Source organism: Penaeus vannamei, chromosome 22 (genome assembly GCF_042767895.1).
Source record: "Penaeus vannamei isolate JL-2024 chromosome 22, ASM4276789v1, whole genome shotgun sequence".
Lineage (NCBI taxonomy): Eukaryota > Metazoa > Arthropoda > Malacostraca > Decapoda > Penaeidae > Penaeus > Penaeus vannamei.
Window position 1 is genome coordinate 3,938,487 of NC_091570.1, and position 16,147 is coordinate 3,954,633.

At 33.8% G+C, this 16,147-nt stretch overlaps 1 protein-coding gene across 1 annotated transcript in view; it reads left to right on the plus strand.

Annotated features, from left to right (window-relative positions):
* LOC113804000 (uncharacterized oxidoreductase YjmC) overlaps positions 1–11,172 on the plus strand; it is an 11,323-nt gene extending 151 nt beyond the window's left edge. Inside the window, exons 1-10 of the mRNA XM_027354817.2 lie at positions 1–561; positions 2,027–2,168; positions 3,542–3,730; positions 4,315–4,376; positions 4,670–4,723; positions 6,100–6,198; positions 6,629–6,821; positions 7,153–7,307; positions 7,730–7,840; positions 8,565–11,172. The exon at positions 1–561 is cut by the window's left edge and continues 151 nt beyond it. Coding sequence (XP_027210618.2) covers positions 196–561; positions 2,027–2,168; positions 3,542–3,730; positions 4,315–4,376; positions 4,670–4,723; positions 6,100–6,198; positions 6,629–6,821; positions 7,153–7,307; positions 7,730–7,840; positions 8,565–8,612 — 1,419 coding nt within the window. The 5' untranslated portion in view covers positions 1–195 and the 3' untranslated portion in view covers positions 8,613–11,172. The remainder of the gene's footprint in view (positions 562–2,026; positions 2,169–3,541; positions 3,731–4,314; positions 4,377–4,669; positions 4,724–6,099; positions 6,199–6,628; positions 6,822–7,152; positions 7,308–7,729; positions 7,841–8,564) is intronic.
* Positions 11,173–16,147: the final 4,975 nt, after the last annotated feature.

Consider the following 16,147-nt stretch of genomic DNA (forward strand, 5'->3'; position numbering starts at 1 on the left):
AAATGACCTCGGAAGACACAAGATAAGGGAGATTTGACTGGATCTCTGAGTGTGTGAGAACGCATACATCTGCAAAAGATTATATATCTATATTCTATCCACATCCGTCCTTCTTATCGTGTAGATTCTACCTCCATTACCGTTGTTCTCCGGCAAGTGAGAGAAAACATTTGGAGAATATAAACCATAACCAAAATGATCCTATCAAGCATTGCAAGCACAATGCGAACCACATTCCTCACCAGAACTGCGGGACTATTGAACCACCAACTCGAGTCCGCTTGTGCCGGTTCCTCCTTCCCCTCCTCTTCTCCTTCCTCACAACAACCTCAAAAAAAGGCGTGTATCAGCGGCCTTGAACCAGCACTTACCTCCCGCTTCTTCGCCCGCTGTTACCATGCAAGAAGAAAGCCCTTCAGTGGTCCAGGGGTTCCCGTAGTGAATAGACTGACCACGTCGCGTCCCGGCTGCCTGCGCCCTATCGCGACTTCGAGCACCAACATGAACTTCCTGGCTAAAGAAAAGGAGAAGTTTGAGGCTCCTGAGGATCTGGGGCTGAAGGTTAGTTATGGATGAATGGAATGCGGGAAGTGGATGTTAATGGGTTTGCGTAGAAAAGGCGGGATATTGATGGATTTAGTCTGAGTGAGTTTGGCGCGTGTGACATTTGGAATGCGTTGAATTTTTTATGTAGCATGCAGCGTATTTAGCACTGTTTTTCATTTTTATTTATAAATAGCTTGTTGTCATTACGTTTTAATGTTATATGTTGACTTTGGTACACGTTTCATTCGTTCAAAATTAATTATACGATTTGGAAGAGGTTAGGTAGACCTATGTCGTGAAGATATTTTTGATACCCTAAATTTCTTATGTTATTGAGGAGGGAAACTGTTCCATTGTAATATCCTTATATACATTTACTTCCATCTGTTGAGAATACGATATTGTTAGGGTTTTCTTTCTATATTTTTCTATGTGCTAACCGTGGGCACAAGGGTGTACAGATAGTTCAAAGAATGAGTATCTCACATTTCTGGTATTTATTTGTATATTACATTTGATTGACAAGGTATTACCCCTTCTCCAAGTAACTTTATCAATTTTATTCTTATTTTTGGGAGACCAAGTATAGAGGATGTCCATATTTTGAAATCCTTGTTCATGAAAATAGATAATTCCTCTCTGTTGAAATCATACTTTCTGCTATCTTTGGAGTATGCAATCAATCAATGTAGAAAGAAGATGAATGATTGTTTAGTCAGATCAGCTGTGCATGTGTGTATTTGTGAGTATTTGTGCATGTATGTGTGTTTGTGTGGGTTTGTGTTTGTACTTCTATGTGCATTTTTTGTGATTTTGTGGGTCTGCTTTGTATGTCTCTGTCCATATGTTTGTCTGTCTCTTTTTGTTGGTATGTTATTTTGGACAAAATTAATGTTTAGAGAATTGGAAGTATAGTGAGAATGTTTTAGATTTGTTTATTTAACTTTCAAAAAGATGTGATGAAAAATGATTTTTTTCTGCAAAATATGTGCCTGAAACAGCTATGCAAAACTACAGTATATAATTGCCATATATTTTTTATTGCTCTGTATCTGTTATGGTATAATTACATTGTTACATAAGGAATAAATGACTCCATTTTTGCTGCCTTGCTTTTGCAAGTGCATGCTTTGAAAGCAGAATATTTAATCATGCAGATGTTTTAATTTCTTTGTGTTGTCATTTCTTGTACAAAAAAAAATGTTATTATTACTGCTATTATTAGATAAATGATGATATGGCTATTTATTAATATCAGCATGATTATAATCATTAGTGTTATTGTTAGTATTATTTTTACCATCTTCATAGTTATTATGTGTTCATGTATTATTATTATTACTATTTTTTTGTTAAATGATATTGGAATAATTTTATCAATTAACATACTGTTCCCTAGGTTTAAAGAATGATATATATCAATCATGTTGCCTTTTCCCCCCTCTGTAACTTCATCTAACCACCTTACCCTCCCCAACAGTATAGCAAAGATGAGATCCTCCGATTCATGATCGACTGCATGATGGCTGTTGGTACCCCTAAGCCCAATGCAACTTCCCTCGCCAACGTGCTCTTGGCTGCTGATGAACGAGGGCACTACAGCCATGGCATGAACAGACTGGGTAATTTAGTTTAATTTATATTTGTAGTGGGTAATCTAAGAGGTAATTCAGAGGGTAAGAAGATAGCTTTTTTTTTAGGTAAAGGGGGATTCAGTGTCTGAAAATTCCTGTTTCACTTGATATTTTTAGATGATTTTTTAAGGCAGTAGCACTAACAGAATATAAAGTGAATATGTAATGACAGAAGTTATAACAAAGATATATCTACTTTAATATCTATATAGATCTTGTTTGTGCTTGTTTGCTCTATTAGTCATCCTTCTTTCTTTGGGTGAGAGTGAGCTTGCATCTAGCAACACCAGCATGCATAATTCATTTTGTTCAAGTTGACAGTTTGCAAGGGTTGCCAAGTATTATATTGCACACCATTTATGGACAGTAATGTTCATGAAAAGAATCTACATAGATAAATAGATAGATTGATAATGAGAAAGAAAGAACTGAAGAGAGAAAAAATATGCATATATACATATATTAAGAGGGAAGAAATATTCTCAGCAATTTTCCCATGGCAACAAAGAATTAATGTTAGAGGTGATTATGTTTTTACACACTTCTGTATGTCTTAAAATCCTAAAGTATATTTGATTTTTGATAATTATTAAATTCAAATAGCATTGCTTGAATATTTTATATCCTGACAAGTTTCATAAAAGAAATTAAAAAAAAAATTATTGTTTGTTATTGTTCTTTTATACTTTTATGATCGTATTTTTTTTTTATGATCACTTTGACACTTATTGGACATCTATTTTTGATGTATAGCCATCCTCATTGTTGTTTTTATTAGGTATTTTTGTTTTTAGTTATAGGAGGAAATAATGTCATTGTTAGTATTCTTATTTTGACTTGAGTTGTTATGAATGACTTTTTCATTATCATTTTTTGTCGTTATTATGATGTATTATCTAAGAATGTATTCATAGTTTTTTATTATCATATGCATATTATCATATTTCATAAAATGTTATATTGTAATTTTTTATTGTATTATTAGTATTGTTGTTGCTGATACTTACACTCATGAGTATCCATTTTTTGATAATGGAAAAAATGGTATATGGAAATTCAACAGCTACTAGAATCTAACCACTCCAGCAAATGCAGTAGATATTCTAGGCTTAGAAATTTATGTCGGTAATATGAGAAGGAACCATACACGTCCCAGAAGTTTATTATATGTTTTTATTAGAAACTACGATTCCAGATTGCTAGCTAGAAACTGATGATCCTGAATTTGATGTCCCTATAAAGTTTTTCTAATTTTTCCGTGTGTGATTGATATGATCTTATTTTCTCTGGTTTTAAAATTCTATCCAAGATTGCCAGTGAATACAACTATACAACCTTGTCGAACTAACTTGCCATTGCAGAAATGTACGTCAATGATGTGAAACAGAAGATCTGTGAGGGAGGAGCTACTCCAACCATTGAGAAAGAGAGTGTGTCAACAGCTCTAGTCAATGGAAATAATGGGCTCGGTCCAGTGGTTGGAGATTTTTGCATGGAACTGGCTGTCAAGAAGGCTAAGGAGACTGGCATTGGTTGGGTATGTGCTCGAGGTAAGAAGGAGAGTAAAAAATAAACTGAAAAATTTGAAGAGGTAACCAAGACAGAAGACCAGTATTCGGCGTAGTTTTATAATTGCAAAGGGGCATATGTTGAATGTATATATATTCTTTTTCATTGTTATAATGTGACTTGTTTTATTTGGTTAGGGGATGGATAATTGTTATATTTAAATCTTGATACTGATTTGGTGTTTCTATTATATATCTTGATGGTTGCATATAGACTATGCTGCATATAATGAAGGCTGATAAGTTATAGGAATTACTTTGTTACTAGGTTTACTTACAAATAAAGACGTCTTTCATTTTGTAAGTTTTGACCATGTAGCTCTTTAAGCAACAAAAATAACTGTTATTGTATATACACATTATACCAGTGTTTCATTAAATGACTGGTGTTTTGTAGATATAGGTAATATATTTAATTTTCAGTTCTGGCCTTGGTCTGTGGATCTTTCTAAAGAATAGTTATTATTTTGTGTTAAAAGATGTTAGATTCTTTAACTTTAGAACCTTTTTTGTAATCAAGTTGAAATATTATTGTATGCATGTGCCCATACTATTTTTAATTTCAGGTAGTAACCATTATGGTATTGCTGGTTGGTACTCCATGACTGCTACAAAACAAGGTCTTCTGGTAAGCACTGTATTAATTTTTTGATTTCTTGCTAATTTATTAGATATGAAGAAGTTGCTGTTTATTTGAACCTGAAGTGTAGTTTCAGGTTCATAATAAAACAGATTTGAAGGGAATTCCTTTTTGAAAAATATACAGAATTACAATAGTCTGTTAAAAGTAGAAAGGAGAGAAGAATTTTGGTGAAAGTCATACCACATAGTGTAAGAATAATATTGGTTAAAGGATATTATTGGAAGTTTTATATTGTGTAGAAAAAAATGTGCAAGTTGACTTTTCTCCAATCATTTCAGGGTATGAGCTTCACAAACACATCACCATTGGTTGCTCCAACACGTGCAAAGACAGTAAGTACAGTCTGCTCGTTTTAAAATAATAGATTATAGTGATACTATCTTGAATATTTAGATTTTCTTTTTGTAATTAATATTACTTTTCTTCTTCTTCACTAAAGATAAATGAATAAGGGTGAGATATCTATATGATTTTTTCATTGTAGCTTCATACTGACACATTATTTATGCAGAGAAAAGCAAGTTTTCTTTGATATTTTGAAGCTAAATAACAAAGTATCGTAAATAAATAAAGCTCCTATGTTTCAGAATTTATTGAGTAATAGTAATTTAAGAGTAGCTGTAGAGAATAAAGCTTGAAATGCTACTTTACCTTTTGTTAGTGTTATACTGAATTATTTTGATGTAAATAGTAAAATGGGAGTTCTGTTTGTGTATTATGATTTATTTTTCTTATCAAAACCACATTTTACTTTTCTTTCAATTCATCACAGTAAGTATTTTTTGTGACAATATGCAAGAATTCAGGTTGGTAGTATTATAAAGGAAAATTCTTACTTCTTACATTTGACAGAATTAAGGCATTTGAAACCACTTTTATACCCCAAACCTTATGGTTTCTTCCATATCTCTTCAATTATTTATTGAACAAGCTTTGTTATAACACAGTATTATGTATACCAATTCATTCAGTGCAACTTGTCAAGGTCTCATAGATAACAAGTAGGTCTTTCTTCCTTTTGATATGCAGCATAATTTTTATTCAATTTTAGTTGCCGTACCACACAGATGTGTCTTCCCCAGTATGAGATCAACATACATGAAAGCTGTTAATTTGCAAATGCATCTTTTTCGGCTCTTCAGTATTGATTAGTAGGCCACAGTATTTTGTAGATCCCCCTGCCCCTCTGAGCTTTTGATTTGTAATGGAGAGAGTGTACTCCTATATAAGGCCACCCTTCCCCCCTTACCAAGAGGTGATTTTACATTGATTGACCCTTTTCTTTTCCTGTGTTTGTTGTCTGATTAGGTAAGATGAAAATCATTATAAGAAAAATTACAAATACTGTACAATATTTTATGGTTGTTTGAGTCCAGACATAGGACCCTTTCAGGTGGAAAGACAGAAAGAGAAACCACGTACAGTATCTCATACATATTGGTGTTTCATTATAAGTATTATCTATTTTTGAATTGTCTTTCCTTTTGTTATAATGGGTTTAATTTTTTTCCTTCCACATTTTGCTATTTTTGTGTATTTTTCAATGAAAGTCTTGTTATGCATTGTTCCATTTCTGTGTTTTGTTTTTGAATGACAATTTTTTTCTTACTTTGAATAGAATATTTAAATCATTATACAATAATCTCAATATCAGCATACCTCTAACATGATTTTTCTCTTTCCCCTTTTTTTTTCTTCATATCTCAAGGGAGCTCTGGGAACGAACCCCATCTCTCTTTCGGCTCCAGCAAAAGGAGGAGATAGCTTCGTGTTGGACATGGCGACCTGTGTTGTGGCTGTGGGCAAGGCAAGTAGTTTAAAGTAAAGAGGAGATAAAGTTACATGAAAATAGAATTCTGATTGATATTGTTAGATAATGCTGATTTCAGCATGAATGAAATAGTAAAAGAATGACTTTGACGTTTGGTTGCTAGCTTTTTAATATTGAATAGAAGCAGTCAGTGATGCCATTGGTCATGTTTTTTATATCTATTTAGGAAGGATAATTACATAATCATTCATATTACTTCTGTTATATATATATATATATATATATATATATATATATATATATATATATATATATATATATATATATATATATATATATATATATAATTTTTTTTTTTTTTTTATGACACAAAAAAGGCTTATGAAACAAAAGTATATTATAAAAAAAATCCTTATCTATTGTCACAACCATAACGCTGTCACTTTTGAAATTCCCTTCCCAAAAGATTGAAGTTGAGCGACGTAAGGAGAACCCCATACCAGAGGGCTGGGCACTGGACAAGGAAGGCCAACCCACAACCGATCCAAAGGAGGCAATGTTTGGAGCTCTCATGCCCCTTGGTGGTCCTGAGACGCACTCTGGCTACAAGGGCTACGGCTTAGGCATGCTGGTTGAGATCTTCTGTGGCATTATGTCAGGTAAGAGCTCCCGCTGGGGCTTTGGTCTGTGAGTCTTCTTTGTTTTCTTATTTTCCTTCTTATTTGTCTTTTTCTCTTCCTCCTACTCGTACTTTATGCTCTTCTCTTTTTTACTTTTTTTTATTTTCTTTTATTTTTTTTACTGTGATTATGCTTTTATAAACATTGCTCAATTATTCTGTTTCCATATTACCAGTCAGTCTGTCTTATATTTTTTTTACATGGGTATACTTACCTATATATGTCTTTTATGTTTCCATTATTATTTATATTTCCTCTATTTTTATATCTGCTTATTCTACTTTTTTCCATTTTCCCCTTTCCTTGTCAGGTGGTCACTACGGGCCCAACGTTCGCCGGTGGATGCAGACTGACCGGCCAGCTGACTTAGGGCAGTGCTTTGTGGCCATTGATCCTTCCTTCTTTGCCCCCGGCTTTGAGGACCGGATGAGTGACCTTATGGACCACTGCCGCAACATGGAGCCTGTAAGTGATTTGTTAATTTAGTTACTGATGTTTTAATAAGGTTAATTTCTTTATCATCTTTATGCACTTATAAGATTTAGTATACTGACTTTTACTCCTTTCAATCCTTTCTTTTAATAAAGTAATAATGTTGCAGAAAGGTGATCTTTGTGATAGTTCATGAAACAAATGTTCAATTCATGGTAATCTTGTAATGTAAATGCCTTATTTCTGAAATTGCTCCTCCCTTCCCTCATGTCAGAAAGGAAAAAAGGATGAGGACCAGAGTGCAAGAGCAAGTTGACAGAGGAAAATGAGTGAGTGAAAGAGAGTGAGAGAGAGAGAGAATGATTGAGAGTGAGAGAGATTGAGTGAGATTGATGAATAAAAAAAAAAAGAAATTAAAAAGTTAATTCAAAATATACATGACAACCTTTTTACAGGCCGATCCCAGTAAACCAGTTCTTGTGGCTGGAGACCCAGAACGAACACATGTGGAGAAAGTTAAGAAAGAAGGAGGAATCACTTATCATGTCAACCAGATCAAAGATTCTGTAAGTATGAGTGACAATTATGATAAGTTTTATATTTACAGCTGTATTTTTGCTATGGAATAATTGGTGTACACAGTAAGATGAAATAATTTCAGGAAACCTTGCATTTGAAGTTGTTTATCATTGCTCCCAGTGTGAAATTTATCATAAGAGTTTGCCTAAGGTCTTGCAATTGAAAATGTTACATTTGTTGCCCTGTTTATTAACCAGAATGGAGGCCAGACTATTTAAGTTTATGATTCTTATTGCCCTAGCTGCAAAACACACTTTCTCTGCATTCCACTTCTGGGTCTTGACTCCCTCTTTTGCTAATATTAGTATCTTTGTTCTTGTTGCCTTTTTAGCTTTTCCGGTACCACTGCTTTATATAAAGCCTTTTCAGGTACTTCATAGGAACTCTAGGATATATAAAGAATAAATACTTTCTTTTGATTTGTTTCTAAGATCTGCAATTTGTCCAGTCATTCAGACTTGGCATATTTGCTAAAGAACTTTCTCTTTTCTTGACCTATAAACCATATTATGTATTCTCTCATATTCTCACATGTTATGACACATGGGATGGTACTTATTTATTCTGTGGTTATGTTTTTCTTTTATCCAGTTATAATTTTCAAGGCAATATTTTCAGCTCCATATTATTTTTTTGCAGAAAATGTTGATATTTTTTAAACTAGCATACATTTTTTCATATAATAACTACAGCTTTTCTCTCTCTTTTCAGTGGAAGCTTGGAAAAGCTTTAGGAGTGACACCAATGAAGGCCTTGTAATAAGTAAATTAATGAATTAATAAATAAAAACATATTAGAATGCATTTATGGAACAGAATTCTATTCTTTTGATATACTTTCACAGTAGTTCTCCTTATGTTTTATTTTATTTTTCTCTTTGAGGGTGCAAGAGTAAAAAGATTGCTTTGTTTGCTTTGTTTTGAATTTCTATTTTCATTTGGTTTTGGTACTGATATCTTAGGCTCCTTTATGTGCAAGATGGTGTGAATATTTTTTGTGCTGATTTTGTAAAAGGAAATTAGTTATTGCCATTATGTGGTACAAGTAATGAATATTGCTGATGAAGCATTTCTGAAGATCAGATAGTGACCTAAGTCGAACCTGGTACAAATAACGTAATAGTCAGTTTAGTATGTATATAATCTTATCAGTGATGGTTTTATGTTTTGGTAGAGGATATTTAGTTTGGTTGCAAACTAAATGGTTGCAAAGGTTGCAAATGTTTTTGTCTGTATTTGTCAGGAAAATGTTTTATATATGGAGATATTTTTCAGTGTGCTGTTGTTTTATATTGCTCCCTATTATTTTGAGACATTATTTTGAGAAAGGGAGAGGGTAATACAGGGAGACAGGCAGTTAGACTGACCAGCTTAATTAATGAGGGGCTTTTAAGAGACTTTTTTTTTATGTGCTTCATTTTATTGGTACTACTAAACTATATTGTTTTTCAAGCCCAGTTTTGTTGTGATTTGTCAGATTTCTGAGCACAAATATTGATTGTTTAAAGATTTGTACAAATATCTGCATAATTTTCCTTATGTTGTGAGGAAGTATATAAAGTGCAGAGTTACCAAAAGATTCTGAAATATGATGCATAGTAAATAAACAACCATGTATATCCTTGACATGTAGTGTCTATATACAAGCTTGCTCTGTAATTAGAAACAAATAAAATGCTTCAGAACTTCTTTGCAACATGGTGGTTAGAGGGGAACAGATATTTTAGGTTTAGAACATTGTAGATAAAACAATGAAGGGAAGAACAGAAAAACACAATTTGTTTTATCTACATTTTTTCTGAGATGAATCCATTACATTAGACCCTCTTACATCAGTTTTCTTTTCTTTTCTTTTTTTTAGAATAGTTAATGATCTGATAGTCATGAAATACCTTTCAGAATATATTTACTCACAAGTAGGACCTGAGTGAGGCTTTATCAATCTGCTACCTAATTAATGTATCATATTGTATCTAATTTTGAATAGCTATCAGAGTAGGCAGTTATTTACTTTTATTATATATGATTTTCTTACACTGTTGTACATGAAAATTATAGTTCAAGCAAAGCTGTGGTATGTTAGGAGATATGAGAAAGAAAGATTTTACAAGAATTCTAAAGAAAAAAAAGTGTCAGAATCGCTGCTACATTCCCAGCAGATGCAGGCAGTTATTTCCTTTGCTGTTTATAATGGAAGTACATCTTACAGATGATATGAGATGTGCACTCTATGCCAAAAATGTGTTATATTGAATATAATGCTTGCATGTCCTTAGATATCAATCTTTGAGGAAGTATTGTTTTTTTCTTTAAGATTAGCACCATAGAGAATTAATTCCCAAATATGAAAAACATACAAGAAATCAAATCCTACAAAATACAAATGGAATGAAAGAAAGGTTGAAACAGAAAAAAAATAAGCGATAAGGGGAGACCCGTCTTTCTAAAATATTTATTGGTACATGTAAAATAATACGAGAGAAATTTAGTGTGAAATAGAAAGATTATTAAAAATGTCTACATTGATATAATCACATGTACAAAACTATGCATTCTAGGTGTATGATCTTGTGCAATACTACTTTCAAATCAATTCATTGTTGTTAAAGTACTTTATGAATCCATACTAAAGCATAAATATAAAGCATGTTACTTAGCATACTGTTATATTATATATTTTAACTGGGAAATAAGGAAGACTTATCAAGGGTTCAGTTAGCTTTAGGAATTTAATATTGCTGCTGGTGAAAGATGATCAGAAGCACAATATAATTTTGTGACTTTCTTTTGTAGTTTAGTCATGTTCTTAAATTGAGAATGCAGGTGCTTAATGTTAATGCAGCAAAATAAGAACAAACTTTTTGTGCATTCAACAAGAAGAGTATTGTGGTGAATACCTATTTGAATGAAGGTTTTTACCAATTCTTTGACTTAATTTATACTGACTTATGTTTTAAAGGAATAATCATTTCTGGTTTGAGGATGCTAACAGATGATCTTTACATTTTACATGCTTAACAATGCCTCCAGTAAGTAGATATGGACACCCTGAATCAGTACTTTTTTAAAATGAATGTACATACTTAATGCTACCTAACTTCAGAAACTTCATTGTTGTGCATATTTGTCTAGGTGACTGTACCTTGCCTAGTAAAGGATATAAGTTCCATATTGCTGCAAATTCTATTGTAAGAGATAATTGATATTTGTTTATAAGTTTATAAAAATAGTTGTTCATGGTTTGAGGTGATGTTTGAACTGATGGATTGCTGTTGTGTGCATGTATATCATAAATGTGAAATAAATTACAGGTTCTTTTATTTTTTTTACTTTTATGTTTCCCATAAGAAAAGAGAGGTTCAGTCTTTGAATATTCTCAGTTTTGTAGATTGGACTTCAAATTCAGTTACGGAAATATTTTTGATTGATTCAGAACAAAATGATTCATGCCTTCCTGGTACATTATACATGTAACTTTTGAGATAAGATAAGTTTTACAACACCACCTGTTAAGTACAGCTAGAAAAAAGGGATATCGCTGTTAAGCAAGAGATTTACGCTCATATTCAGAGACACTTGGAACACCTGAGACAAACAGCTTGACTGCCGTCTCACACCCAGTCACCGTTGGCTTGAAGCACGAGACAGCTTGAGGTGATTGGCTGATGGGCACGAGATGCCAATCCAGCTCTCCAAGGTGCCCGAAGTGTCTCTGAATATGGGCATTAATTTTATAATTGGACGTAGAAGAGACTTGCACTAATTAGTCCTATAAAGCACAAAATCAACCATTGCTAATACTTAAAGGAAGTGCATACAACCTAACCAAAATATGCAAGTTTTTTTATATCTTGTTATATGTATCAAATTTTCCTTAATTTTCATATCCAGTCTTGATGTATGTACTATTGCATACATCCACATTATTTAGTGTGGTTTTGGGGAGTTTTCCTCTTAGATGAGTTATCAGAGGCTATGTAAATCTTTGAGCATGTTGCCTGTGTGAGACAGATAAATGAAGAATGAGTGAGAGAGAGAGAGAGAGAGAGAGAGAGAGAGAGAGAGAGAGAGAGAGAGAGAGAGAGAGAGAGAGAGAGAGAGAGAGAGAGAGAGAGAGAGAGAGAGAGAGAGACAGAGACAGAGAGAGACAGAGTGAGTGTGTGTGTGTGTATGTGTGTGTGCGTGTGCGTGTGGGTGTGGGTGGGTGCGTGCGTGCATGTGTGTGTATGCATGTGTTTTTTTAAACCTGGCTATCAAGCATAATTTCGCTTGATTCCTATCAAATCTCCCACTAACTCCCTCATTTCTCTTATGACGATGGGGTGTGTGCCTACTATAAGCTCAATACACCTTTTACTCGCCTCAAGAATCTTCAATCTTTGAATTTGATGTGACATGGCTCAAAATCTGCCTACATATATCGACTACTTTCCTGTTTTCTTTTCTCTTTTTCTTTAATTGGTCTCACGTTCTAACTGCCCTTACTGCCTTCAACTACCATCCCTCGCCATAAAACTGTGCTTTCTCCTCATCCAAGTGCTGAAGTTAAATGGAATGGCTTGGTCCCTCATAGAATGGACACAGGCGGTGAGCATACACTCTCATTTTCCATTTTTGACTCATAAGAAATCATACGGCACCCAACACGTGTCTCAGACTGTCACGACCAGCAACCAGACCCTCTCCAATAATTTTTCACCGTCATTCAGTTATTGACACATTATCTCTGCTCCACTTTAAACCACTCAACTTGAGTGAATTGTGACTTTACTTGGTCTGATTACTGCTCTTTTGAGAACCCTAACCAAACAGTACTCCGTGCTACAAAACTATAAAGGCTTTCTCTCCAACTAACTATCAACTACTGTTGTTCAAGTAAGGGGCCGTGTTTCTCGCAGTAAAACTCTAAGGAGCATGATTATCATTCATAGCAAAGCTCTCGTTTCTTTTATCACATACTCTGACTTCAATCGCTCATGTTCTACTGCTGTTCAAGTAAGGGACCATTCTTATCAATCATAACAGAACTCGAGGGACCATGTATATCAATCATAGCAAAACTTTTATCACGAACTCTGACTTCATTCCAGATGTGATGATCATATATCTGGAAATAATTTCTTCTGGTCCTTAGCTAAAATTGTTTATCATCTTTCTTTAATTCTGGTTTCTGTCCTCTCTTTAAATTTGATCGTTGTATAGCTGTTTCTCCTCTTAAGGACCATGATTATCAATTATAGCAAAGCTCTCGTTCTTCTATCACGTAATCCGACTTCAATCGCTCATGTTCTACTGCAGTTCAAATAAGGGACCATGCTTATCAGTCATATCAGAACTTGCGGGACCATGCATATCAGTCATAGCAAAACTCTTTTTATCACGAACTCTGACTTCACTCCAAATGTGATTACCATATATCTAGTGATAATTCCATCTGGAAACTCGTTTTTTGTTAGCTTATCATTAGTAAGGATTTGGCAAAGCAAGATCCTACATAACTCGTATCTGGTCTTCATTGTCTAGGGACTTTGGGGAAACTTCTGACATTGCTTTTGATATTTCAAAAGAATTTTAAAAGAATCTGACACAAGGTGCTTTTGACTAGATTTCCTTCTTTGAGCTCTCTCCTGTACCTCATCTTAAACTTTCTTTCAACCCTCTCGATCTGTTAGGGTCGACTGGGTTACCTTCGAACTCTTCCCCATCTCCAGGGGCGTTCCTCAGGAAGCTGCTCTCGTTCTCGCTTTGTTTTTCCTCTTAATGAATGATCTCAGCTCCACCATTGAACACTAAATAGGATTAAACAGGATATAAACATTATTGTACTGATGACGCAACTCTGCATGCCTCTTCCTCTCTCATATCTTCATTTTCCTCTCAAAATCGCCGTCAGTCTCGTACTATTCTTTGTGTATCTCTAATCTCGGATCTTGACAGAATATTTTTAGTGCGGTGAACAGATGGTAAACTGATTTAATTTGAGTGCAAGGAAAACCCATTATTTCAGCCAAGTATATTGCGTACCAAGGATCACCTTGATTCCATTAGCATTGCGGGAATTTGCTCCAAAAACTTTTATTTGGCAACCTCGCATATTCACAATGGTCAAGTCTCTTCTAAGCATTTGAGAATTTTGTTCAGTATTTTTCTTCAGAACTATATTTCCACTCCATTCGTCCGTGGAGTAATACTTCCACAACCGCGCAAGACTGGGCATTATTACCTGAAAATTAACAACTCACAGTAAGTTATGATATCTCCCTTTTCCCTCTGCTTCCAGGTTCTGGATTTCTCTCCATAGTTAAGTCTCCCCCTCAGCACAACTTCCACCTATTCAAAAGACGAGTATTTTACCTTCTAAATTGTTTGATGCCACAGACAGGACTACGGCATTTACTGTCCGTTCTGCGACAGAGAAATTAAAATACACATGTATTTGCGTGTTTATATATATATATATATATATATATATATATATATATATATATATATATATATATATATATATATATATATATATATATATATATATGTCATACATAAATGTGCGCACACACACACACACACACACACACACACACACACTCACACACACACACACACACACACACACTCACACACACTTCTCTCTCTCTCTCTCTCTCTCTCTCTATATATATATATATATATATATATATATATATATATATATATATATATCAGCCATGAACTTAAGAACGACCTGGCTTCGTGATTTGTCGCTTGGTACCCGCATCGCTGTCGTCGTAGCTTTGGATAATTTGAAAGCCAGTCCATTATATCTCTGTAGTTTTTTATTTCATTCATGCATCAACATTTATTTTATTTATACGTCAACACTATTTATTCTGCTTATACATCAACACTTATGTTATTTATACAAGACTTTATTTTATTTATACGTCAATACTTTTTATTATATCTATACATATATATATACATCTTTTTTTTTTTCACCTGGAATTTACATTTGCTAATATTCCGCCCACACCATTAAAACAAAATTAAATCAATAATTAGTTTCTACCTGAGAGCACTGAGGATTCATTAACGTTGAAGTCGCTTAATATTTCATTTAGGAATCATAAATATCCCAAAGACTTCTCAATAAAACTCATTTCTTCTTTTATTTATACATCAACTTTCTATTTTACTTATACATCAACTTTTTATCTTATTTATACCTTCTCCTTCTCTTCTCACATCTACTCTACTTTCACTGAATGAGAAAGATGGTCAGAGGAAGGATATAAATATAGACCGAGAGAATTCTTTGTTTCGCAATATACTCGTACCATTTAGAGGAGGAATAAATACTATGCTGAACTGAAAGTCCGCCAGACAGTTCGTATAGCCAAAACTATCGGTTACAACGAGTTATGCCTTATATACTAATAATAGTAGTGGTAGTAGTAGTAGCAGAAGCAGTAGTTGTTGACGTAGTGGTGGTTTTGGTGGTAATAATAGTGGCATGCCAAACAGCACCGTTTAAACATGCAAAATCAACAAAATAGAAAAATGTTTACAATTTATTCACTTTGACGTTACTTTAACTCCAAACCTGCAAGTCGTAAAACAAAGAAAAAATGCCGACAAAATCAAGAAATTGAGGATTTGACATGAATTTTAATGGTTCATATAACCTCATGTATGAAATTAAGATAATTATAAATACGTAACATCGTCAATGACTTAATGGCCAAAGCTGCAGTTAGATTATTTGTCTTACAGCGATAATATGTGTTAAGTTTGGCTCAGATATTTAAGCTAGGATAGGCCTACGTCAATAGTACAGCTCTAAGGCTACCTAAGGCTAAGGCATATTCTGAAGGGGTACCATTCCCTGAAAGCTGAGAGTATGTCATAGCCTGAAGCCCAATCTCTTGATTTAAAAAAGAGATATAATAACTACATGGTAGCTTCAAGTATTAGCAATGCTATAAGCCTAACATAAGTGAATGAAGACTTACATGAATATAGATCTATATGTCTTCTTGCTGTTGCATGGAATCACTATAAGTGGCTTTGTATGTGCTTAATCAGATAAAGCTTAGTGGAAAGGAGAGCATATGCTCCATATTACTATCACCAGGTCAGGAGACATCAATAAAAAACTGTTTTTGTTGAATATAAATAATTGCAATATTTGGTCTAGCTGTAACTGTGTTTTCAGTAAAAAAAATTGTTAAAAGTCGTAATCTATTTAGTTTGTATTTTTAGGTTTACGTCTCTATCCTCTATAGTTTACATGCCTGCTAATGTGTTTATACTCCAGTG